This window comes from Penicillium psychrosexuale (assembly GCF_028828465.1).
Source record: "Penicillium psychrosexuale strain IBT 29551 chromosome Unknown utg000005l, whole genome shotgun sequence".
Classification (NCBI taxonomy): domain Eukaryota; kingdom Fungi; phylum Ascomycota; class Eurotiomycetes; order Eurotiales; family Aspergillaceae; genus Penicillium; species Penicillium psychrosexuale.
Window position 1 is genome coordinate 1,353,286 of NW_026643190.1, and position 25,241 is coordinate 1,378,526.

General features: G+C 46.9%; 8 protein-coding genes across 8 annotated transcripts, besides 5 other annotated features; 4 read left to right on the forward strand and 4 right to left on the reverse strand.

The window, feature by feature from the left end:
* Positions 1-1,392: 1,392 nt before the first annotated feature.
* N7518_009418 (OPT family oligopeptide transporter) lies at positions 1,393-4,099 on the forward strand (the record flags this gene model as incomplete). The annotated part of the gene is made up of 7 exons (XM_057190344.1): positions 1,393-1,689; positions 1,742-2,302; positions 2,399-2,515; positions 2,563-3,114; positions 3,177-3,354; positions 3,411-3,700; positions 3,761-4,099. Coding segments are annotated over 7 exons (2,334 nt in total), but the record flags the coding sequence as incomplete, so codon positions are not given.
* Positions 4,100-7,115: 3,016 nt separating this feature from the next.
* Positions 7,116-7,148: a sequence feature (Protein overlapping with rRNA (N7518_009419, KAJ5783742.1) was converted to a misc_feature.).
* A 105-nt stretch (positions 7,149-7,253) lies between these two features.
* Positions 7,254-7,332: a sequence feature (Protein overlapping with rRNA (N7518_009419, KAJ5783742.1) was converted to a misc_feature.).
* A 37-nt stretch (positions 7,333-7,369) lies between these two features.
* Positions 7,370-7,468: a sequence feature (Protein overlapping with rRNA (N7518_009419, KAJ5783742.1) was converted to a misc_feature.).
* Positions 7,469-7,484: 16 nt separating this feature from the next.
* Positions 7,485-7,620: a sequence feature (Protein overlapping with rRNA (N7518_009419, KAJ5783742.1) was converted to a misc_feature.).
* Positions 7,621-7,652: 32 nt separating this feature from the next.
* Positions 7,653-7,665: a sequence feature (Protein overlapping with rRNA (N7518_009419, KAJ5783742.1) was converted to a misc_feature.).
* Positions 7,666-7,762: 97 nt separating this feature from the next.
* Positions 7,763-8,749, reverse strand: N7518_009420 (uncharacterized protein; the record flags this gene model as incomplete). Its single annotated transcript, XM_057190346.1, has 1 exon — positions 7,763-8,749. One exon carries the CDS (start codon positions 8,747-8,749, stop codon positions 7,763-7,765), a length of 987 nt encoding a protein of 328 aa, XP_057038002.1.
* A 1,336-nt stretch (positions 8,750-10,085) lies between these two features.
* Positions 10,086-11,486, forward strand: N7518_009421 (uncharacterized protein; the record flags this gene model as incomplete). The annotated part of the gene is made up of 1 exon (XM_057190347.1): positions 10,086-11,486. The coding sequence occupies one exon, from the start codon at positions 10,086-10,088 to the stop codon at positions 11,484-11,486; it is 1,401 nt and encodes a 466-aa protein (XP_057038003.1).
* Positions 11,487-12,335: 849 nt separating this feature from the next.
* N7518_009422 (dipeptidyl peptidase III) lies at positions 12,336-14,675 on the forward strand (the record flags this gene model as incomplete). Its single annotated transcript, XM_057190348.1, has 7 exons — positions 12,336-12,659; positions 12,708-12,963; positions 13,013-13,492; positions 13,547-13,596; positions 13,649-14,087; positions 14,135-14,232; positions 14,289-14,675. The coding sequence occupies 7 exons, from the start codon at positions 12,336-12,338 to the stop codon at positions 14,673-14,675; spliced, it is 2,034 nt and encodes a 677-aa protein (XP_057038004.1).
* Positions 14,676-14,987: 312 nt separating this feature from the next.
* Positions 14,988-15,824, reverse strand: N7518_009423 (calcineurin-like phosphoesterase; the record flags this gene model as incomplete). Its single annotated transcript, XM_057190349.1, has 1 exon — positions 14,988-15,824. One exon carries the CDS (start codon positions 15,822-15,824, stop codon positions 14,988-14,990), a length of 837 nt encoding a protein of 278 aa, XP_057038005.1.
* Positions 15,825-16,552: 728 nt separating this feature from the next.
* N7518_009424 (uncharacterized protein) lies at positions 16,553-16,920 on the reverse strand (the record flags this gene model as incomplete). Its single annotated transcript, XM_057190350.1, has 2 exons — positions 16,553-16,721; positions 16,910-16,920. The coding sequence occupies 2 exons, from the start codon at positions 16,918-16,920 to the stop codon at positions 16,553-16,555; spliced, it is 180 nt and encodes a 59-aa protein (XP_057038006.1).
* Positions 16,921-18,865: 1,945 nt separating this feature from the next.
* On the forward strand, positions 18,866-19,892 carry N7518_009425 (uncharacterized protein; the record flags this gene model as incomplete). Its single annotated transcript, XM_057190351.1, has 2 exons — positions 18,866-19,197; positions 19,355-19,892. Coding segments are annotated over 2 exons (870 nt in total), but the record flags the coding sequence as incomplete, so codon positions are not given.
* An 894-nt stretch (positions 19,893-20,786) lies between these two features.
* N7518_009426 (glycoside hydrolase) lies at positions 20,787-25,119 on the reverse strand (the record flags this gene model as incomplete). The annotated part of the gene is made up of 5 exons (XM_057190352.1): positions 20,787-21,166; positions 21,284-21,658; positions 21,734-22,044; positions 22,110-22,218; positions 22,287-25,119. The coding sequence occupies 5 exons, from the start codon at positions 25,117-25,119 to the stop codon at positions 20,787-20,789; spliced, it is 4,008 nt and encodes a 1,335-aa protein (XP_057038008.1).
* Between the last annotated feature and the right edge of the window lie 122 nt (positions 25,120-25,241).

Consider the following 25,241-nt stretch of genomic DNA (forward strand, 5'->3'; position numbering starts at 1 on the left):
AATGTCCCGCTCCGTAAGACTGGCGAAGAGGAGTATGCCCACACGCCATACTGTGAGACTTATTTAGCTTCAGCTATCGCTGGCTGATTCCCCATCCTGTGAGTGAATAATATCCTATCAGATACAGCACAAGTATTCACCAAGTTGTCTAGGTCAGACCTCGGGAGATGAACGGGTGGATCTCCTATATTCGTCTTAGACAGGAAATCCGCTCTGCCAGCCTTGGCAGCCTCGACCATATTTAGAGTTCCACCCAATGTAACCTAAAGCTGTGGTCTGGTGCTTAGTAAGACGTTTAATTGAAGGCAATCTCGTTTAGCCTCCAGGGCTATTTAATCAATTTGGTGGTAATGCTTGGCTTTATCATTGAGTGAATAATAAATGCCTATACTCCGTACAGCTTCGCTTTATTTCACCGTGAACTTGATTGGACCACACTTAAATTTCATGATAATATCTCCACAGAGTCGGGAGTAACACATTAGCAGATCAAGCGAAAACCATGTACTATTGGCCCGGGGAGACACCGGACGAGAAGCAGGGAGGGAGACGAAGTGATCAAAGAAAGAAACAGCGAATACTCATATGCTCGGTGTCTCGGTGTCTCGGTACAGAACCGAGAAGTCTAAATAAATTAAAATAAGGCCGAACGAACATCACACCCGAGCACATGCCCAGAATGAAGTAAGAAAGCAGCAAATGTAACCCTAGCTAAAGGGAGGCGATTATAGCGAAGGTGATCCGTCGGGATTCCGGCTGCCAAGTGCTTACCTGCTGACCATGGCAGGGGTTTCTCCCACATAATCCGGAATCAAAGTGACATGCATTGCCTAAATTAGGGCGAAAGTGTCGGACAAAGCACAGAATGGGTTAGCGTCAAAACTCCAACAAATTAGCGTCAATGGACCTACCTTATCTGAAGAATGCTAGGAATGCCACCGGAAGTCGGTGGATACACATGAATATATATGCTTTCTGTCTCGTGCTTTAAGACTTGTATTATCCTACAGATATCACACCTATTAAGAGAGTCCAGAGGCTGTTGACATATAAACCAAAATCAATTAGAACATGAGACAGGCGCTAGGGAACTCAATGGAAAGTAGAAAGGGTCCGAGCTCTCCGGGGCTAGCATGTCAACATCTTAGGGCAAATGTTATCATCAGGGCCAAATAGCGGTTTCTCAAAAAACGATCAGGGTTCAATTGTTTTTTATTATCGCGGTGTGTGGCAAGACAGTTCTGTCGCCGCAAGCATGGTGGCTCATTTCATGGCTGCATGGTATCATAAACATGGCCAGCTCAGTGGTCCGATAAGAATTTATTTAGGATTATAAAGAGGATCATAGGACCGAATAAAAATGCGCGATTAGCTCTACAGCCATACTCCAGCGTACTGTCCTCAAGTATGTCTAAATCGCCTGTAGAAACCAGTGACTTGTCCACGGTGGCTAGCCAGGAAGCCATTGGCGAAAAAAATCCTGCCGCTGTGGTTACTACCAAAGATGAGCATGGACTTGGTGAAGACGACGTCGACAGCGATCCGGACGCGATTATCATCACCGGTGCTGACGCAGCTATTCATCTGTTATCTCTTCGAGATGACTTTGACACGGTCTTGACCTTTCGCAGTATATTACTTGCTTCCGGCCTTGCGTGTTTCCAGGCTGTGATGAACCAGATTTATCAGGTACTTGCAATCCATTTCTTTCCTATAGAGATACTAACCACTCGATCTATAGTTCAAACCGACCTTGATTACAATTCAAGGAACCTTCATCGTGCTCATCTCCTACTTTGTCGGCAATGCCTGGGCGAGATTCCTTCCCCGTGGTGACAAATTCGAAGCTCGCTGGAGGGCGAAAGGCGGCCAGGGAGCCCTACCCTGGTGGATCAAGGTCATAAAGTTCTTCAACTACGGGCCATGGAGTCTGAAAGAACACGCAATCTGTTCAATCACTGCTACGTCGGCCTCAAATGCGGCGTCTACCTCAACCGTGTTTGCAGCACAGGATCTATTCTACAATCTTCCCCTTACCCCCGCGACTGTGATATTGAGTACTATCTCCATTGGCCTGTTTGGATACGGGATCTGCGGAATTTTGCGTCCCATCGCTGTCTGGCACACCGAGGCCGTCTACTGGAGTAGTTTGCCTACCGTCAAGACTCTCCAGGGACTTCATTGGCAGGAAGTCAAAAACTCGAAACCACTTCGATACTTTTGGTATGCATTCACTGGCATGTCGATATACGAGATAATTCCTGCCTACATCTTCCCGTGGCTAAACTCTGTTTCTATTCCGGTACGTGGTATTTCAGTGTCGTCTTGACCTCTTCGAATGAGCTTTTCTGATTATGAAAATCCCATTGGAACAAGTTATTAACTTCAGACTTTATAGTGTCTGGCTGCACAAAAGGCCACCGGTGAAACTGGTGCCGTACTCAACAATATCTTTGGTGGAGCCACCAACAATCAGGGTCTTGGTCTATTTTCGTTCTCGTTCGATTGGCAATATGTGAGATGATGCCCCCTAACACATTGATCTAGCAAGTCATCTAACAGAAGCAGCTCACCTCTTTCCAAACCTCGCTCCCTCTCAAACTGCAAATTCATCAGGCAGCTGGACTTTTTTCCTGCTTCTTTATTATGATAGGCATTTATTACGGAAATGGCTGGAATTCGAGATCACTTCCATTCATGTCGACGAGAATGCTCACGAACAACGGCACCACATACCCCTTGCACGACGTTTTCCCCGGTGGTGTCCTCGACGAGACTGCCCTGACCAAGTTTGGCTTGCCGAGGCTCACTGGAACTTTTGCATTCGCCATGTTCATGGCCAACGCAGCAATGGGTGCCCTGATCGTTCATTGCATCCTATTTTGGGGCAAGGATATCCGTCGCTCCTATAAAAGCGCGAGAGAGGGTAGATATGATGACCGGCACCATGAGCATATGGCCAAGCATTACAAAGAGGCTCCGTGGTGGTGGTATATCGTCGTGCTTGTTGGCAGCTTTGTTCTCGGCATAATTGTGACTGTGAAAGAAAACATCACCTTGTCGGTTTGGGCATATGTTATCTCACTGCTAGTAGGATGCATTATCGCCCCCTTCGTGAGTACAACATCCTCGATAGTGAGCTTCATGCAGCAAAACTGACTATGACCGTGCTATAGAGTGTCATCCTCTATTCTCGCTTCGGCAATGGTATTGCAACCAACAATTTGTCAAAAATGCTGGCTGGACTCATCCTGCCTGGACGCCCGGTCGGTAACATGTACTTCGCTGCTTGGTCGCATAACGTCATTTCAAATGCGGTTATGCTTTCCAATGACCTGAAGATGGGTGAATACCGTGAGTACCTCTGTCGTTGTTTTGATTAGAGGGTATATTTTTAACTTACCTTTTAGTCAAAATCCCGCCCCGGATCATGTTCCTGACACAGTTGTACGGCACAATTCTTGGTGGCTTCGTCAACTACGCCATCATGATCTCTATTGTGTCAAGCAATCGAGCGCTTCTCACCGACGGCAATGGAAATTCCTCCTGGAGTGGTGCAGGCATACAATCTTACAACACCAATGCCGCATCATGGGCTTTGGCTCCCTATATCTATAAGATTGGTACCCCATACGGGGCTATACCTATTGGTTTAGCCGTTGGAGCTGGTGCCGTGGTTGTTCACCGTATCTTTTATCATGTGAGTAACCCCAAAGCTCTTCCCTATTCCACTTGAAGCTGACGTCCGTTTGACTTTTAGTTTGTACCCAAAATCGGAAAGCTCGACGTCGCGGAAATCAATCTCCCGCAGTACATCCAATACGCCGGTTATATTCCCTACAACCAAAGCCAGACTTGCGTCATCTTCACCTGGATCACCGCCGGGTTCTACGTTCAGTATTATCTCCGCAACTATAAGCCGCGGATTTTCAAGGATTATTCATATCTCATTACCGGCGCCTTTGATGGCGCTAGTTTGACGGTTCTCTTCATCCTCTCGTTTGCTGTTTTCGGCGCTGGTGGACCTTCGCACCCATTCCCAACGTGGTGGGGAAACAACGATAATGGGAACTACGATTGGTGTCCGGTAGCAGAGTAGGGAATTTGAATCCGCAGAGAAAGTTGGACACGGGAGTGTGAATAGTGCTGTCGCTGAACTCTAAGCCAGAACAATGACATAATTATTATTAAAATTACGGGCCGTGGATTTGTACCACATCTGTTGTACATCGTAGTTCATCTTCAAGATGGCTCCCTCCAAGACCTGCACTTTACCTGTGAGTATACCGCAAGCTCCTAAAAAAGACAGCTGCCTGTCGGTTTCGAGTAGAGTCACTCATAGTTGGCTGCAACACATTAGTAAATGGACTCTATATGATTGTCATTCTCTTCTTCGAAAGTAGCCCCCTGTCAGAGCAGACATAGGTAGCTCGGGTGGCCGGTTTTTACCCTCGCCACTCGATCTCCATAGGAGCTGTGCCTGTTCACACTACTGAAAATGCTCCAAAAAGCCGTCTTGCGCATACACTTTGTCTCGAGCCTTGTATCCCCATTCCGTGCCCCTAGTACCGATAATACCTTTTTCAATACCAAGTTGACACCCAGCACACGAAATTCCGTATTCCACTCTGCCAGTCTGTTTATCGTAATAAGGAAGTGCACACGACCCCATGAAGTTGATTTTATGATTTCGGTCTAAGCCAGCTGATTGGGCTTGCAGAAGTCTAGGCGGTTGCCGTCTACAAGCCAAAGTGACCTGATGGAGAGAAACGATTGTAATGCGGGAATTTTGTACAGATTCATTCATCGAGTATATTCCAGGCAAGGCCTTAAATGACCTCAGTTAGTCTAATTCGGCTTTAGTCATGTGAAATTGCCTTCGGACTGAGGCGAGAGTCCGCACTTGGGTTTCCAAAGACCACTGGAGGTAATTAAAACAGTACCTCTTCCAAATTAGGAGGGATATAAACCCGCCGAATTCGCCGCAGAGATTGCATGCCTTAGTACATAATGCGTTATAAAAGTCGAGTAGAGAAACGTCGATGGCAAGTCGCGTTCGTAATAAAGCACAGAAGAGGCTCAGTCCATGAGAGACTACCCTCTGATACTAGTTGACAGAATCTACCAATTATCTTGATCGGAGATTTATTTGTCGAAATTTGAACAGAGAATGTAAGTCCAGACAGTACAATGTGTCAAATAAGAGCTCGAGGGGTAGCCGATCTAGGGAGCCGACTCTAACAATTGATGTCCGCTGAAAGGGTGTTACTATTGATAGGCGAATATCGACGTATTCACGGGGCGAGAACCAGATAACGGATAGACTGTAGTCTCTGCGGTGGTAGGCGGTGGTTCGAACAATGGCTTCGGTTTATTCTTCTTCGAAACAGTATTCGGTTGCGGAACGATATCCGTGGGGCAAAAGGGTAGCCATTCTAGAGGTTTGTCCGGTACGGGGTACGGGGTGGAAGGGTCCTGGCAAGAATCGCGACTCTCCCTGAACACTTCTTGGGGCTGATGTTGTCGTATGGAGATGGGACTGGATCACGGACTTGAGTGGCTAGAATTCTTTGCACGGGGGCTTCAATAGCATTAAGGGAAGTTTTACTGTTGATTAGTGCTCTTCGCGAGACTACAGTGGGGTTTAATAAGTCTGTTCCCACCCGCATTTTCACCCATGAACATTGAAATATATATATCTACATATCTATGCATAGCACCACCATACTTTACTCAATTTACTTCGAATAAAACAGGGTTAAACCCTATGCCAATCTCGGGTAAAATTTAAATTTAATATTTTGTATAATACCCCTTTGCCTTCCGTACTGCCATACATCTGCGCCCCATACTCAAAATCAATGAATTAATCTTCGACTGCGGAATAGCATCCTATGCTATCTTTATATACCTTTTGAATACTATCTAATCCTCCTCAGACCTTCCCATATATATCAGCTCAGGAAATAACTCAAAAAGTTTAACCTTTAGCCACCGCCATATAGGTTCAATTGGGTTTAAATCCAGTGAGTGCGGCGGCCACTCCTCCACATATATCCTATGAGTTTCAAACCATTCCTGTGTGATTTTAGCAGTATGGATCCGAGCGTTATCTTACTGAAAGATAGAGTAGGGTCGATAGAATGGAAGTAGACCTTCTTCGAGAGTATCTATATAGGAAATAGCAGTATATCCTATCTTCTTCGATTCCGGGTTAATAATATTCTCCTGCCTTATAATAATCAACTCTGATCGACCACCTAACCAGATTATACCCTAAACCATTTATGAAATATCTTTAACGTATACCTTAGTATTCACAAGATCTTTTCTATAGCCTTCCGACCGAAAGCGCCAATACCATTATAGTCCGCAGTTTGTTATTCGTTATACAGAACACTCATCCGAGAAGACCTAGTTTTGAACGTTATTTCCAGACCACTCAGAGCGCTATTTTTGAATAAAACGATATCGTCGTCGAGCTAATTCCTTTCCGATTAGAATCTTCCTTTTTATCCTATATTTTAGAAGACCGGTTGGCCTTAAAACGTTAATAATAGTAGAGCGGGATGGATGACCAGGTATAGCATAACTCAGCGTTTTATAGGACCAAAAGGGGTGCCGGCGGGCGAGTATAAAAAGTAAATGGCGAGTTCGATCACTAAAGATCCTCGGGCGACCGGTTCGAGGGAGAGATTTAACAGTATTATGTTCTTTGAACCGTTTTAAAGTATTGTAAATCGTTCGGCGGGAGCACCTAAAATCGAGTGCTAGCTTTGACTGGGTAATACCGGCCTGATAGCTATAAATAATAGCTGAGCGTTGTGCTAGGGATAGCTCACCTGATTTTGTACGACCTAAACCAAGAATATCCTTGGTTAATACCATTGGGGGGTGTGTAGGAAGAAGAAAAAAAAACACGATGGTTGTTGGGGAGATAGCAAGTGGGGCAGTGGGAACAGACTTTTTGAACACTATGTATTATATCTCTCCAAGGTTCGGGTTTTATACCCGCTTATATAATCCAATATGGGCCACAGTGAGCTCTGATTGGCTAGTGACATAAGGACCTCGCTCCTCACGGTACGCTCTCCGACCACTATATCATTGTAAAGCTAACTCGAGGATCCCCAGGCCTTGATAAATTCCTACAGGGATTTAGAAAAATACGGACAGGAATCGCTCCAAATGGTTAGAAAGAATATACCTAGTTAACTAGTTATTGGGTTAGAATATATTAGCTAATAACTTACAGACCTTATCATGTCAAATGTCTCGTTAAGCTTAATTTCTAAAATATTATTAGTATAGGGGTCTACAACGGGGCCTATGCTATTGCTATACTGAACAAACAAAAACGAAAACATACAACAGTGAGGATTCGCTGGTGGTCACCCACCCAACTACTAACTCACCGGCGTGTGGCTTGAGTACGGCTGAGCGGACGGGAAGCCCTATTTTCCACACCCTATGGTCGTATGTACCAGTTTAAGTGGGGGAGAGGTATATAGAGCAAGATAATTGGGGTTTGAAAAGACCGAGTGCAAGAAGAATAGGCAGGTGAGAATTGGGTGAGCGCCGCTTTACGGTCGCGCGACCTCGGTGAGAAGGGTGAGTACGCTATAGACAGAGTGAGAATCGGGGTGAACAACGGCAGAATATCATTGCATCATGTTGTTTCCCTTGAAACGCTCTGCATCTTGGCATCTGCACGTAACTAGAACTGGAATGATTATACGGAGTACAAGATAGCCAGCACTCCTTACAGGCTTTTTAAAACATATTTGAAAATCCCATCTGGCTTAGGAGGAACAGCGCACTTCCCATTCTGGATCTCTGTCCCCAGGCGGACAAGCACATCAAAGAGCTTCTGCGGCTCCAATCCTCTCCTAGTGTGTTCTGCCACCAGGCCGACGAACCTCTTGAGCTCATCTCCAAATCCTTTCTGCTCTGGGCCAGCTACGACATATCGAAGCTCAGGTACATTTGCCATGGATGCAGCGTACCACTGGATTATCGCTTTAACCTGTCTATTTCCGCCAAAAGCACCGCAGCCCCAAAGCCCAGTAGTGACAAAGGAGTAGGGCTTCCGGACATTCCTGCAATAATGCGAGGAGAACGCGGTGTAGGCCTTCACCAATTCCCGATGTAGACAGGCTGGTATCAGGTCCGGAATGCTCTCTCCACTGTGCGGATGACCGCTGTCTACAAGGTCCAATTCCAGGGCGTCCATGAATAGCATGACCCGGTTGCGCCAGTCAGCAGAAGATGGTATTGGTCTGCCATGCAATACTTCGTCCAAGGAGGCCCGTCTCCCGTGTCCTTTAGTAGTAACCATTGCTTCGGCACCCTGACAGGTAAGGACCTGGCGGTCCTTCAGAGGGGGCGCTAGCAGTGTCACTGGGTATACCTCGGGTAAAATACCCACATGAAGCTCTTCTTGAGTACCTGTCACTCCGAATCCCACGCTCTTGTTAGCAGATATCACGCAAGCGCCATCTGGAAGACCGAGGGATTCGATGTCTGTTGATTGGTTTGGGAGTTGGACAACTGCCAAGCGGCTCAATGGGGCTGGTGCGTTGGAAAGAAGGAAGTATGATTGGTCGTCAGGCATAACTATTAACGCGAAAACAATGGGCCAGTCTTCCACTGAGTGGTACAGAATTCCACCCTCTGGTTCGGAGGCCGCTATAGCTTCAAAGTACGTGAATAGGGCGGTTAGATACGCCTGCACAGCACCCTGGTGCATTGCGTCTCCAGCCGAGTACCACGGTGACAGATCAACGAAGGACTCCGTCTGCCATGGATGGGCTGGTAAGGAGCACAAGAACTAGTGTACAACCAAACATGCAACCTGCCTTCTGCTTAAAATAATCTGGCTAGTCTCGTCGCTTTTCAGCGGGGGGATGGAGAGGCTCGGGAATAAAGATGGTAGTTCCAAGGCAAGACCGACTAGACGTGGCCATGTTGATGTAAAGAACTTGCTTGATCCAGGAGTGGACGTTGCCAGATAAGTGTCTAGAAATTCCTGTAGGAATACGTAGTTCCTGGCAGCCTCTCCGTGTAGAACAACCGATATCGTTTCCAGGGTATCGATGAGGGACGAGCTGTCAGCCACAGTGTTTAATGACTCGGCCAAGATGCATGACAAAATCCGCCAAAATGGAACTTCAATTTCCTCGGAAGAAACGAAGTCGAAGCGATCTGGACGCAGGATAGAGGGAGAACAGGGGAGGATGAATGTCTGGTCAGACATTTTCCCAGCTACTGTCTTGGCACTTGGGCTTGAAAATAGGTTTGTGTGTTCATGCATCAAGCGGTATATTTTACACGCACAAGATGTCTAGGACTTCAAGTTGGACAGGGAAGAGGGGAGGCTGGTAGCGTGTTTCAGGTCACTGTATCTTGTTCGTGGAGATAGAAGATCTCCGTTTTGCGGGCGCCTCCGGACCGCTCCAGGGACCAGGGCTGAATCATGAACAATTGCCATACACAGGTACTTCCTATTTTGTTATTGGACCAAGACACGTCGTTGCTCTTGCTCCCAAAACTGTCCTCTGCGGGGTCTCGGTTTTAGAAGCCTCTGCATTAATTATGCAGCCAAAGGAAGCAACTAAAACACCTCTACCCCGGCTGCGCGCATGCCAAGAATCGCATTTATAGCCCCCATACACGGCTTCCCCGAGGATCCTCGGACATGGAAGGGGATGTATCCAAAAAGGTCGAGATAGCTCATTGTTTTGGTGAAGATAAATTCACAGAAATCTATTCCATACAAATGAGCGCTATACTGAGCGCATTGCCTCCGTATAGCTTGAAACATCACTCCTTGCCAACAAGAAAAGCCACAGCGCCTCCGGCTTATCACACTAAAGACAGTATCCACATGTCCCCTGCATGCCCTCCTACGTAGCGCCCGTCTCAACGGTGTGTGCTCTGTAAAAATTTAATCCCCCAAATCTCAATTACGCGCCCATCAAATTATGCCAAGGCCCTCTAGCTAGTGACCAAATGACGCCCGCATTTCGCTTTCTACAGCCATTATTTCCCATTCTTCCCATCATACTGCAGAGCCGCTCTTCAGGATGGCCCCCTATGCTATGGAATATATCTTCTGTTGGTTGCTCGCCACTGCAGTCATAGTGCATGCAGATGGTATTCCTTGGACAATGTTATGGTCCGATCAAACCTATGGTCCAGATGGCCCATGGCACGCCGTGTCAGTTGAATTGGGATCCAAAAACCAGCCCATTGATCTCTACCCAGGCGACCGATGGGCTAGTACCATTCTTCTCGATACCGTCTGCCCAAACAACTCAACTCCCTGTTATGCAAGACGAGCTGGTCTCTTCGACATAAACGCCTCAACATCTGCGGTCACCTTGAACACGCCCACCGACCCGAGCCAGATAACCTGGCTGTCCGATCAGAGCAGTGCCGGCGTGAATAAATGGGGTGGTACCGGATATGTCAAAGAAGGGGTTCTCGCCGACACGATCAGGCTGCAAAATGGACATACAATACCAAATGTTTCCATGGCGTCTATCTACGATGCTTACCAAGAATACCCGAATGGAAAACAATACCCTGTTTCTGTGGGGATCTTGTCGCTGGGAGGTCCGAAGCCTATCCACGTAGTGCAGGGGAACAAGTTCAATTTGTTATCTGCTTGGGAGCACTGGAACGATTCTTCCTCTGATCGTATCCCCTCATACTCATGGGGGATGCACATTGGGTCTGTGGAACCTGACATTCCAGGCTCACTGATGCTTGGCGGGTATGATCAAAGCCGAGTGTTGGATCAAGTAAGCTCTCAACAGGTTGATGCGACGAACCATCTCGGCAAGCTTATGATTTATCTCGAAGACATCGGGATAGGAGTCGCCACGGGGGGGTCACCATTTGGCTTTGAAAATAAATCCGGACTGTTCAAATGGGGAGATAGCATCACCAGCAGGGCGAAAACAGTGGAGATCGATCCTACACTTCCCTACCTCTATCTTCCTAAACAGGTCTGTGATACAATGGCAGCGGAGCTCCCGGTTACATTTAACGAAGATCTGGGTCTATATTTCTGGAACACACACGACGAAAGCTACGAGAAAATAACATCCTCCCCGGCATATATGTCCTTCACATTTGAGAAGGATGCGACAAACACTCAAAATATCACCATAAAAGTTCCTTTCCAACTTCTAAAGCTTACCCTTCAAGAGCCACTAGTAGAACACAACACAACTTACTTCCCATGCTATCCCTCCGACTCCTTCGTCCTCGGCAGAGCTTTCCTCCAAGCAGCCTTCATTGGCACAGACTGGCAAGAGGGTATCGGGGGCGGTTACTGGTTTTTGGCACAAGCACCTGGACCGGGGATCGGATCAGGTGTTCAGCAGAGCATTGGGATTAGTGATACCTCAATCCAGGCTTCAGCCAATTCATGGGAAGACAGCTGGGACGGGTATTGGGTACCTCTTTCGTCGAAGTAGTCCAACTCGACTCTCTCAACTGGGTCAACTGGTATTGGCAGCTCCAATCCAGGTCTCTCAACTGGGGCAAAGGCTGGCATTGGTATTGGATGTGCTATTGGTGGCTTGGTGTTGATTGGGATCATTGCTTGGGCGATTATCTCTCGTCGAAAGCCAACAACAAAGTCGCAACCTGGGACCATGGATGAATATAGCATTGCACCGAGTCCAGCTGAAAAGGAGACGCCACTTCAAGTGAACGAGTTGTATACACATCATCCAAGTGAGGAAATTCAGGAGGCACCGGGTTCTACTACGATTCGCCACGAACTTGTGTGACGTCCTGAGCTACAACCATGTTGGATAGCTCTCTGCTCTCTTTCATCTTCTCCTTTCTCTTTCTCTTTTTGTCCCTTTGCTCTTTTGATGGTGCATGCACATATGTTCTTGCTCATAGAGATCTTTCATCTAGTGCCATTCTCTAGAAAACTTGAACAAGGAAGAGTGTATGTATATAATTTAAATAGATGAATTAATTCCCCGCGATCCCTGTCATGTATGACACCTATCCAGGATAAAATAGTCACCAGTGGCGCGAACAGTTTGTAGGAAGCTTTCGCGTATGTGAGGGGCCATTGGGTAGCGCAGCCCCAATCCCTGCAAACTACGCTGACTGAGCTCCCCATCGCTTTTACGGCGCTACGTCGTTTCGAGCATGAATCAGTCTACCCCTCCTCCACATTGAATATCTATCTGGGCCTCATTCCACGATATCTACCTTGCCTTTTTTCCAGGCCTTGAAGTGAACTGTTTCAACTTTCCCTGAACCTCTTATCATTCACAACCTCCCTCACCGCTGCATCAAGTACCATGTCCGTTCCCCAAAGCTCCTTTACCCCGCCTCCTGGCACACCAATCCATCAGCTAGCCATAAAGCCGATTTTCGATGCTCTTGAGCCGCGGGAGAAGTTCTATGCTCACTATTGTGCACGGGCAGCATGGCATGGGAGCAGAATTATCATGCGGCAGGTATCGCCAGAAAGCCCAGGCATCTTCGACTTCATCATGGACCTCTATCATGCTTGCGATGGAAACTGGGACACCCTAGTCACCCAGTGCAATGTCACATTCGAAGAACTCGAAAGATTTCTGGAGTATGCCGCAATGTTCCTCTGTAACTTAGGAAACTTCTATGTAAGTTCGGCGAAATCCTTCTAGCCACAGCACTGACTGTGTAATCAGGGCGAAGGAGACCAAAAGTTCGTCCCAAATCTGACAGCCGAAGCACTGCAAAGGATCGCAAGCATCTCCCAAAAGACAAAGGAAGGCCTAGACAAAATCATCGGTCCGCTATTGGCAGTCCCGCCATTCAACCTTGGATATCCCAGCAAGAGCGCACAGTCGGGTTATTACCCTGGCACTGAACTCATATCCCAAAAGGAGCTTGCTCGAGTGTCGGAGGCAATGATTGAACACTCCATTGGGAGAGAATACCCGAGTTCAAAAGCTAATTCAGAATGGAAAACCTATATATCATTTGCTTCAAGCTTCCGCGGAGAGTGATGTTCCCGCCAACGGTCTACACAAACTGGCAAATGACATATTCATCATTAGAGGCGACCACTCGGTGGAAATGTCGAAGATCTGCTCGGATCTGACGAGAGCAAAAGAATACGTCAGCAACAGCAGGCAAGCCCGGTTCCTGGAGCTCTACATCGAATCCTTTAGAACTGGTAGCCTTGAAGCTTACCAGGAGTCACAAAAGGCGTGGGTAATGGATGTAGCTGCAAGAGTAGAGAATATGATTGGTTTCATCGAGAGTTATCGTGATCCGGCCGGGATCAGGTCGGAGTGGGAAGCTATGATCGGAATTTCCGATCCGGGCGAAACGTCAAGGTTGAAGCGCTTTGTTGGGAGTTCAACTTCCATCATTCGACAACTCCCATGGGCAGTCGATGGCGTCAACGATGGGAAAGGCCCGTTTGAGAAGAGTCTATTTGAAGCTCCTGACTTTACCAGCGTCCATGGTGAGAGAGAGATTAGTCCCCCCGGCAAGTAAAATGATATACTAATTCCCTTAGCACTTGCTGTATGCGGCAGTGTCGTCTTCGAAGCCGCTAATATTCCCAATGTAAGCTGTGAAAGGGTTTTTCTGGATTGAATGAAGCTGACAATGGAATTAGTACGAATATATTCGAGAAAATTATGGCTTTAAGAACATCGTTCTCGCGAATCGTCTCAGTGTTAACAATAATCCCAATCTACCAGTGCCTTGGGTCGATCCATCAGAGTTAGAGCACTTCCGCAAGAGCACACATATTGTCAGATTTCTCACCACCGCTATTCATGAGCTGGTAGGCCACGGGACTGGTATACTCCTCAGCGAAACCGCTCCAGGCATCTACAACTTTGACCAGCAGAACCCGCCGCTCAGTCCACTGAACGGAAAAGCCGTGACTTCGCACTATTTACCTGGCCAAACTTGGAATAGCGTTTTTGGAAATTTGGCAGGAACAGTGGAGGAATGTCGTGCTATTCTAGTCTCGGAATATCTCATGGACAACAAGGATTTGTTGTGTATTTTCGGGTACACCGATACTAGTGAAATCACGGCTGACGACCGTAAGTGCTACCACGACCGTGAATTTAGCCTACTAACCCAATGTTAGTCCTTTATACCACCTATCTCAACATCGGTGTCGATGGACTTCAGGCTCTCGAGCATTATAACTTTGAAAATAAGGCTTGGGGGCAAGTCCACCACCAGGTATGTATACCTACCTTTTCATGCTCCAGATTTATTAAAAATAATCTGCTGCCTAGGCTCACTTCTCCATCCTGAAACACCTTCTACAAGATGGCGGCGGCGCCATCCAAATCTCCCATGATCCCAATACCTCCACTCTCACCGTCCATATCGACCGGAACAAAATCATCTCTCACGGCAAACCCTCTTTGGGCCGCTACCTCTGTCGCCTACACATATGGCGGTGTACAGCCGATATTTCCTCCTGCAAGGAGTTCTATGAGCCCATGTGTGCTGTTGAGGGGATGTACGAACAGTGGCGGCAGATTGTGTGCTCGAAGCCAAGACCAAGATGGAAATTCACTCAACCTAATACGTTTGTTGATGGAGAAACCGTGGAGGTTAAACCGTACGAGGAGAGTAACAGGGGGATTATTCAATCATGGGCTGAGAGGGGAATTTGAAGGCATCAAGATCGGACTGCATTGTCTTTCCCGAAATGGATATTCTGCCTTCCCCGCTTTTAATCTTTGCGGCCCGCCCCATCGTGCCTTCCGTGTATTGGTCCCACTCAACAGATACTTTTCTAAAATTAGGTACATTTTGTGTGGTATGCCCATACAAAAGGTACCTACGATATAAAAGTCATACTATTCATTTTTCGTACTTGGTATCTGGAATGAAATGCTCCCTCTTTGTTTGTTGTAGTACATTTTCATGGATATATTCTTCTTTCTTCCTAGCTACATGATTATCATCCGTTATTTCTCGGGAAATCATACCCAAATGACCTTCCCTGCATCAAACCCATTGGCCTCATTGCTCCATGGAAGTATATAACCTCGTTGGTTACTCACAACCCTAATCCCCCTCTCCTTAAACTCCGTTGAGTAATGTGTATGCCCGAACACCCAATTGTTCACACCATTCCACGGCTGTGATAATAAGTCCGTGGCGAATGCAGCACTCCAAGGATTCTTCGCATGCTGTGGACTCGATGTGCGGTGCATAGCGGGTGCATGATGTGTCGCGACCAGAATCGACCGTTTCGATGATTCTGTAGGATTTTTTTTGTGGGTATTATAAATTGACTGGACCTCGTTGCGTAGCCAATTCAAGTCGGACTTATGCGCCGCATTATGCTCGTCGACCGTCCAATCCTTGATTTTCTGGAAATCCTGGATTTTGTAATGGACAATATCTCTGGAGTTTTCGGGAATATCAGACCAAAGAGTACATCCCAGTATGGTGACATGGGAGTCTGGGATGTCATATCGTCGTTGGTGGAGTAAAATGAGTCGTCCATTTAAAGATGGCTCCTGTTCAAGTCGCCTCGCTGTTTCGAATGCCGACTCAAAGGATCCGCCATAGAACTCATGATTGCCGAGGACAAGAAAAACCAACTCAAATTTCTCCGTTTGCCTTTGGAGGAAACGAAGGTATTGATCGTAGTCTGCTAAACGCCCAATATCCCCGGCGAGCAGCAGATATTTGGAGACGACTGGCACGTCAAATGATGTGTATTGCTGATTCACTTCCAAGTGAAGATCAGAAAGAAGCTGAATGGAGACAGACGCCTGGCTGAACAATTTTCGGATAAATTGGGCCATCATAACCTTGAACGGGCTCTAGAGGTTGAGAGAAAAGTACGGAGTAAACATCGGGTGGATCTGGGGAGTAGTCATGTGACTCGCAAGAGAATCAGCTGATCCCTCCGGCTTTATTTATCCAAACTTCCAGCACCCCTGGAGATGTGTGTCCAACATTGGCTGCTAAATCCTTTCACTTTATAATCCTCTCTGATATCCGAACTAATACATACGACCATAGGGTGTGGAAAACAGGGCTTCCCGTCCGCTCAGCCGTACTTAAGCCACACGCCGGTGAGTTAGTAGTTGGGTGGGTGACCACCAGCGAATCCTCACTGTTGTATGTTTTTCTTTTTGTTTTTTTTTTTAATTCGATCGGAAGCCAAGTGCTTTGCTTCGCCAGGTCCTCACGCCCATCAAATCAACAAAGGCGCTCTGGACTATCCTGGAAAATGCGTGTGACGGAAGGTCATCATTGCTTGTATGATCTAGCCCGTGATCAGAGATGCAGGGCTTATACCGCCGAGTTATTCAACTTCTGCGTCGCCCTTTGCCGAATGACTGCCAAGCTGCGCTCTGGAACGCCGGAGGAGATGTCATCGTTGACCTAGGAGATTCAATCTGCCAACAGACCAAGATGCAGTCAATTATCTTATCCTACGGTCCATTTGAGATGAAAGCTTTAAATTTCTTATGAAAAGTGCAATGAGATGACACTACCTCTCTTCATTCCAATTGACATTTTGGAGTAGTCACATTTTAAGCCATTCATGGTCCAGCAGTTCTGCGGCCGACTTTCGATGTGTCGGGTCAATTGTAAGCATACCTCGAAGGAACTCAATGAAGATGGGAATTTCAGCGTTCGACATGTCGTTGGGTTTGATGAAAGGCATTTCAGCGCCATCGATGAGCCTTTCAAGACTAGTCGATGTCAGATCTGGGATTCGAAGAAGACCGCCTAAGTATTATCAGTAAAATGGGGAACTTATGATATCCGCACTTCATTTTTCAAATAAAGGCATACCATCAGTGTTAAAAAACTCCGCAGTTCTGTTTCCTTTCCGAAGGAACTCAGGCGGGAAATTGCCAAGTATTTCGATGGTTCTTACGAGCCGGTCATCATTAACTGTCTACGAGCCCTTGTTTGATGTCACTCCCGAGAAAAGTACTATCCCCTGGATAAACTCAATAATCTATTAAGAATTAGGATATAAAAGAAAAGCTCGCCATATTTTGGGTGAATAGATTGAATACTTATAAGGCAACCGAGGCTCTAGATATCAACCTTCTCATCCTAATGGGTACCGATTGTGACTTCTGGTGCTTGTAAAACTGGGGATTGAATCATATCCGACAGGTGATTGTCTGACCAAGAAGCTATAACCAGTGTAAGTATCGCCCAGAAAGATGATACGACGAGTTATGTATATAAATACCGAAGTCAACTATTCTGATATGCGGCTTACGTATCTCCGAGATAAGCGGCGTCCTGATGACCTCCCGGAGTGGCCTTGTGATACCATACTCATTACTAACCTGTATAGGAAATTTAGATAGATATTTCTCAATAGTTTATTCCAGATCTTCTAGCTTGAGTATTATATTCGTAGGTTTTAAATCTATATATCGACCATAATTAGTATCATTATTATAAGTAGGAGGTGGTTCGTAACGTATGGTAGTACCTATATGAATAATTCCACACTCCCTATAGACGAAATCCAACCCTAGTAGAAGCTGTCGCGCTATAATTCTTACTGCCTTGATAGGCAATCTCCCATTTTCGTATTTTGCGGTTTGAAAATCCAAGTGGTAGCCTAACACATCGAATACAAAGCAAATATATTGTCCATTTGGCCCTTCATGTTTGAATTGATCCAGAGGGGGTAACACGTAGTACCGGCCTCCATGGTTGGTTTTCCCAGAGATATCGGATAATTTTCTCGAGGATTTCTCGCCTAAAGGTGTCGTGCGAGCCACCGGAGCAGTCTGCTTTTAGTATTTTGAGAGCCATATATATCTGAACTCTTCAGTACTCGATAAGCTGTATATTTAATAAATATGGAGAACTATACTCACTTGGAATCCCTAGCTAACCAAACGGTAGAATATTGTCCGTAGCCTAGTTTCCTTACCACTTTGTATGTGCCAGAATTGAAAGTGTCTCCAAGCGAAACGGGATGGAAGCCTCCAGTAGAATAAAAGTCTGCCTCTTCTGTTGTTTGTTTCGCTGGGTGGAGAGATCTTGATATTTGAGAAACATATTCAAAAACCTTTGCGAGCCAAGCTCGAGAAATTACCCAAGCCAAAGCTTTTTTGAATGCAGTAATCATCTTGAGATGCTATTTGCAGGATTTGTGGCCTGGAACCTTTGGAACGCTCGTCGGACAAGTTATAAATGATGAAGGTCAGGAGGTCTAGAAATTAGGTAAGATTTTTAGACCTCAGCTGGGTGATACGGTGCGTATTTGCGAATTAATTGGTTGAATTACGATTCTCGCAAGCACTGTCGGCTAAATTTCCACTGCACATTTTATTTGAGGGCCATGGATAAAATTAGTTTTGTCGTAGTGGTCCGATCCGTCGCCAATAATGGATCCTTCGATAAATACATGGAGTGCTCATGTATCGTTACGCTTGATTTCTAAAATATTATAGTCCACAACGGGGCCTAAGATGAACATGCTATCTATGTATTGCTATATTGAATAAATAAAAACAAAAACATACAACAGTGAGGATTCGCTGGTGGTCACCCACCCAACTACTAACTCACCGGCGTGTGGCTTAAGTACGGCTGAGCGGACGGGAAGCCCTGTTTTCCACACCCTATGGTCGTATGTATCAGCCTAAGTGCGATAGAGGGCTATAGATAGCTCAGAACAATAGACTAGCCGTGGGTGGGATGGTAAGATGGCTTATATCTCATCGTTACCATTGGGTCGGGTGATCTCTGCCCCTAGATAGTAATAGCGTCAGATAGATACATTAAGTGCTCTCATGTCTCGTTTAGCTTCATTTCCAAAAATTTATGAATAGAGGTCCACCACGGGGCCTAAGATTAGGGCTGCTACCTTCTACCTACCCGCCGCTACCCTCCCGCTACCTTCAAATCTGCAAACGCCGCCACCTCACCCGAAACACCTACCCCGCGCTTTCCCCCCCGAGAAAAACACTTCATCGCGACCCCCTTTTATACCATCGAAGCACAAGCTCGGTCATTCGAGGGACAACTACTCAATAGCGTCACCCCACTCCAACTGGCGCGAAACGGTTTCTACTATAAACCGAACAGACCTTTTAGTGACATGGCGTACTGCTTTGCTTACCAGGCATTCTTACGCCTAGGAAGCTTCCAGCCCCAAACTCTCCACAGAAACTATATACCGACGACTGCGTATGGGAGGTCATCTACGACAAACTAAAAAGAACTCTCGAATCTACCGATATACTCCATCCTTCAGTCAACGCATTCCCTCCACCTAGACAGCCAACTTCCAGCCACCACCCTTCTATAGAAAATGAACCATCTAAGAAGACAACCACGACGCCAGCACACAGACACTAGCCCAATCAACTCCAACCGTACCCACTACAGTAGAGAAATCTTCGAACGCCAACGCCGAACCCCACGCTCAAGCTACACCAGCCACAACCGACCCAGAACCTCAACAACCTCCAACACCCTACTCTCCCCAGCCTCATCAAACGATACCGTCCATCATTTCCTCGCCCCAAAACCGACAAACAACCTATGCTTCCGTCCTCCAGCGACCTATCACATCCATACCGCAACCGACTCCCCCAGTGCAAGAACTTTTTCTTCCCGCCAAACCCATACTCACAATTGAAGATCTTCATCTCCGTTTTCACAATAAACCGTCACCGTTCCAGCTCGAGAATAAGACAAGCCGACGGTCAATAAAACGACCTCGGAACAAACCCGCATCTGCCATACAGTCACTGTCCAGATTCTTAGCTTCTGCTCAACCCGCGTTCTCGCGGTTCCTAACAGAGATGCAGCCAAACTCGGATACTTGCTATCCGTCTCATCCACAGTTCCACTATAGCCGCGCCATGAGGGCAGCCTAACAACGGGAACGGCAAATGGCCACGATAGGCCGTGACGAGGCTCTAAGTTCCTGTCAGGAAGTGGATCATTCTAGATGTACATACTCAGATATATAGTTGTCGTATACTGCATATCGCTTCGGCGAGAGGTCAGTGTAAATGAATACTACTACTACTACTACTACTACTACTACTGTATCCCTCAAGTACACACTCATTGTTTCTGGGCTGTTACCCAAAACGGGTTAAGTACAGGATGAGTCGAAATTAGTTTCACCACTTTCAAAGAGATTCTTTCTCGAAGTCTCTTTCAGCTTGAAAAGCTTCTATGGACAAGAATATTGGCGAATCTTCCCTTTGAGCCCACAGCGGAATCTGAGTCATGGTATTTAATTTTGGAGACTCCTTCGCCAAGCTGAGCGCGTAGAGGCTTTATATTTTTCCGAGGGAAAGCAAAACCATATGCATTCTGGGGGACTTAGATATACTATACGGGCCCACTATATGCCCTTCATGTTTCAAATCCTCTTTCATTCCCATTCTTGAATAGAAATCTTAAGCTCCTAGGAGAAGCTCTTACGTGACTATCGTGAGCCTAAAAATTCGGTGGCACTGGGAAGGGAAGTATAAAGCCGCAGCGAACATACGATGATTGTAATTTACAGAATCATTACATGTAAGTCTAAATCTTTCCTTTTTAATATTTGATTTAAATTTCTGGTAGAATGTAGATCAGTTTTCATAAGTTGACCACCAGATATTCATTGAAGAAACAGCGAATGATGAATAATTTATCTCAATTGATTTGATTAAAGTACAACACGTCTAAAATGTATAAATATCTCAGAGTCACTAACATCTATTCGATTTCCCGCCACTTGCCTGTGGAGACAAAACAATTTTGAAAAATCGAATCTACCAAGAGCATTGGATCTTGGGAGTAAACTCAACTGGAGCTAGTGCCTCATAGCATGTGTATCTGCCTGTGTCTGGACTCTTCTCACACGTCACAGTAGATGTGAGGTCGGGGCAAGTGAATGTACCCGCAGCATCGGTGGTACCCGTATAAACACAGTCACTCATACCGTGAATGTTGACTGAGATATCGAAAGTGCCATCCGGAAGGCCTTCGCCAGATGATGGTGCCTCTGAGCCTCCACCTACATCATCACACGCGCTCCAGCTCGCGCTATATGTTGGATCAAAGTATTGCCAGGTGTAAGGGTTGCCCAGCTCGTTGTCATCTTCAGAGAGAGCGATAATGAATAGTTCCGAGGGTGTGGCCGTTGCAGCGTCTGATGTGGATGTGGATATTTTTGACGAAGTAGTTGATGTAGATGTGGATTGTGTCGATGTGGATTGTGTCGATGTGGATGTTGTGTACAGGCCGGCTGTGAGAGAGTACTGCTCACCGGAATAAAGAGATGAGAACTCTTTAGCAAACAGTGAGGCGAGTGACGTGAGGCTTGCCATGGGATATGTCGTAGCACCCAATGAACCAGATGGCTCGGCGAAAGCAGTGTATGTACCGACTGCAATGCCGACTGTGATCGTGCTGGTGGTCTCGGTGCTGGTGGCAGATTCACTCTCCGTCTCGGTCTTTGTCGTGGCGCTTTCGGTGATGGTAGTTAACTTGCCACTTACGGTCATGGTAGTTGTGTATGCGCTTTCTGTAATTGTTATCTTGTTATCTTCGTCGCCGCCGCCATCGTCACCGCCACCACCACTAATTTCAATACTAAGATCCGGAGGACAAAGCAAGCAGCCTCCAAAGCAATTGATTATACCTAATATTTGATAAGTCAAATGATTCTAGATGGAGCATCTGTAAAGGAGAATTTGGGACGGAGTCTAAAACTTACAGGTTGAGCCTGTATGCTCAGAGCTGGAGGTTGCCTTTGGACCCCAGCTCGAGGAGTCGGAAGACGATCTCACGGTGGTTGTCTTAGTGTTCAAAGTCGGATCGGGTGTCTTGTTGGTGGTTGTCGGATAGGCCAAAGGTGTCACAGTTGAAGTCCGCGGAGTCTGAGTGGTTCCACCGCTGACGGATGTGGTACCTCCCCATATACCAGTGAAATTGCTTGTAGTATAGGTTACGCTGCCAGAGGAATAATCGAATCCGGGGATAACGCTCGTGGTGCCACCGATGACGGTAGTGGAGCCTCCGACCGTTCTGCTTCGGTTAGCTTGACTTGACTTGCTAAGAAAGGATGACTGGCATTAAGATTTGGGACTCACGGGGTATAAACGACAGCAAAAGGCGTTGGAGTCACTGAGCTCGTCTGGTAAACGGCTGTCTGACCTGCAGAGATATGTTGGTTCCATACATTGATATAATCAGTTGTCACTATATCAACAGGTCAGTATTTAGGATACCAGTGCGCGTAGGATTCATAGGGTAACATGATAACGTACCAGGGTCGATGTCGAATACCCATGGGACATAGATATTTTCGTAATATGGAAGCATAGTGACGTTTCCATCTCTGAGGGTGTATGTGGAGGTCCCAAGTGAGCTCCAAGTAAGATGACCGCTGGATGGGGGGAAAGAAATAGTGGTGTGCGAGTTCAACGGCAGAGGGGGCATGATCATCAAACAGGGCGGCGCACAGGTAACGGCGGGAGTTGCCTGTGCCCAGACTTCCGGATCGATCGTCAGTGTTGCTGTCTCATCTGAGCTGTCTGAACTTCCTGAGCTATCGGACGAGCTCTCATCGTTGTCCACAAACTCCTCGAGGTCAATGGCCCACTCAGCTGTACCACCAAAGTTATAACCCTCGTACCAGGTTGCGCGCTTGGTCTTGGTATCATTGGTCATATAGCCGATCCATTGGGTGTCATTGTAGACGATGAAGTCAGTCACGTTTCCATCCGAGTAAGCCTGAGAGTTCTCGTTGGTCTGGAGAATTTCGTTGATCTCTGCATTCGAAATGTATCCCGCGGTATTGGTACATTCTCCTGCTCTTCCTGCGCCAGTCCAAGTGCAGCTGGGGGTATAACAGCCTTCCTCAGACATCTCAAAAGAACGACCATAGCTAGCCACTCCGACCATAATTTGGTTAGTGGCAATTCCACTCTTGGTCAACATGGCCAGGGCCCATTCGGTTTCGGTCATATTGACATGAGAGAAAAGACAGTCTCCGGCTGTGCAGCCATTGTCGGCCCAGGTACTTTCCTCATCCCAGGTTCCATGCAGATCGTAGGTCATGTAGTTGATAAAGTCCACGACATCTGCCATGTCGGAAATTGGAAAGGCTTGGAGATACCAGTACGAGGCTGGAGCCGTAATTGAAAGAATGATATCGTCAGGTAGGGCAGCCTTGAGCGCTTTGAGGAAAGCAAGGTAGTTCTCTCCTTCGTCATCGCTTCCGGCCGGGATGCCTGCGATATCTGGCTCGCCTGGATACTCCCAATCAATGTCGATACCATCAAGACCGGTATCAGAAACATAGTTAACTATGTTTTCCACCAAGGTGGATCTGTATGCTGCAGTAGTTCCCTCGCGAAAGATCATATATGTATCGACGCCGGTAGAGAAATCCCAGCCGCCGAAGGACATAACACGCTTGACGTCTTTCAACTCCATGAACTCCGAGAACTCTGTTTCATATCCATTCACATTGATGGAGAAGTCCGACGAAATATTGCCAAACGCATAATAGACGTGAGTCAATACAGATGTGTCAATTGAGAGCGGACTCATCTGGAGACAGGATCGATCCATACTAGTGGGCTCGTAGTAGCCGACCTTGTAGAAGCTTGAAGGAGGGACTGCCCAGTTTGTGATTGTTGTTCCACAACTTGAAAGGCACCCGTTTGTTCCATTCGCTGCGGTTCCAGGGTTATTGTTGTCCGCAAAGGTGCGATTGCAGTAAACCGGTGTAATACCGCACTGGCCAAAGGCGTCGCAACAGGCATTCAAAGGACATGGGTTGTAGCTCTCCCAGTCCCCGGAATCGGTGCTATTGAAGACCGTTCCCGCAACCTGAGGTCCACACTCTGCGTTGGCAATCGGCAGAGGATAGGGAGGGTTGCCTGTCGATAAACAGATGCTTTGTCCGGCCTGTAGCTCGCTGCATCCATACCAGGCCCATGTCTCGTTGTTGTAAGTCTCGATTTCGGCTTCGGTGAGACTGTATGTACTGGCCAGATCAGAACAGCTGTCTCCAGATTGCACACTGTACGTATAGCATGTTCCATTCGAATATGCAGATGGCGAAAAGTCCGGCAGCGAGCCAGAGGAACAGCACACGTACTCTCCCGGTACTAGTGCAGTACAGAGGTCTGTTGCAGTATTGTACTCGTAAAACTCGTCAGAGGTGATTCCGCAGTCTGTGATCAGTCCGTAACATGTATCCCCGGAAACCACTTCTCTGTATGTGCATGTATCATCTCTGCGTTGATGAGAGTGAGATACGTGATGACCGTGAGAGCCATGAGAGCCATGAGAGCCATGAGAGCCACGCGAGGCTCGCGAATGTGTTGATTGTGTTCCGTTTGCCTTGTGGGTACCCAGGAATGTCAGAGATGTACTGCCGGTTGCACTCTTGTCGAAGCCTGACAGACACTCTCCTCCATGCCAGCTTTGAACGTATTGTTGAACAGTTGGAATGTCGCCATTAAGGTCAACCGCCACACCAATTGTTTCGTTGGAACTAGATCCACAGTACTGAATGGCAGCGGTGCTGTAGGTGGTGTCGGAAAGGAAGCTTCTCAGTTTTTCAATGGCAAATTCAACATTGGAAACCTGTTGAACACTGCCACCCAAATAAACACCAGCGGCTACTCCATTGGAGTATCCAAAGATTTCTGCTTTCTGTGGGTGCCCAGTCAGATAGGTTTGCAAAGCATCCAGAAGCTCAGAATAATTGCTTTCTCCAGATTCGGAAGGACTAGAGCCCCAAGCACCGATCTGGTATGTAATTTCTTTCTTGGTTGAAACGGAGGAAGACGCAGGTTTGACAGAAGCTGAGTTTTGTAATTTGTCGAGGTCACCAGAAGCGCAGACATGCATAGTGGAATGCACCTGGGGGTCATTCAGGTCATTGAAAATGTTGAACTCAAGGAGCATAGTCTCATTGCATCGAGTGACTTGTGGGACATTTCGAAAAGTGAACCAGTCGACTGGGTTGTAGCTAGCGCAGCTGTCTGGACAAAGTGCTGGTCGTCCAACCCTGGTCGCAACGGCGTGACCAGCAAAGCCACCGAGGGCCAGAATAGAGGCCGCAGCCCCGAGGAAGGAGTGCATCGAGTTTATGGTGATCTCAGGACACGAGGTAATAATTCAGGTACCATGCAGAAAGGAGATCCAAAGAGAGTAAATGAAGAAGTAAATCAATAAAAGAGTGAAGAATCAGTTGCCATAGACAT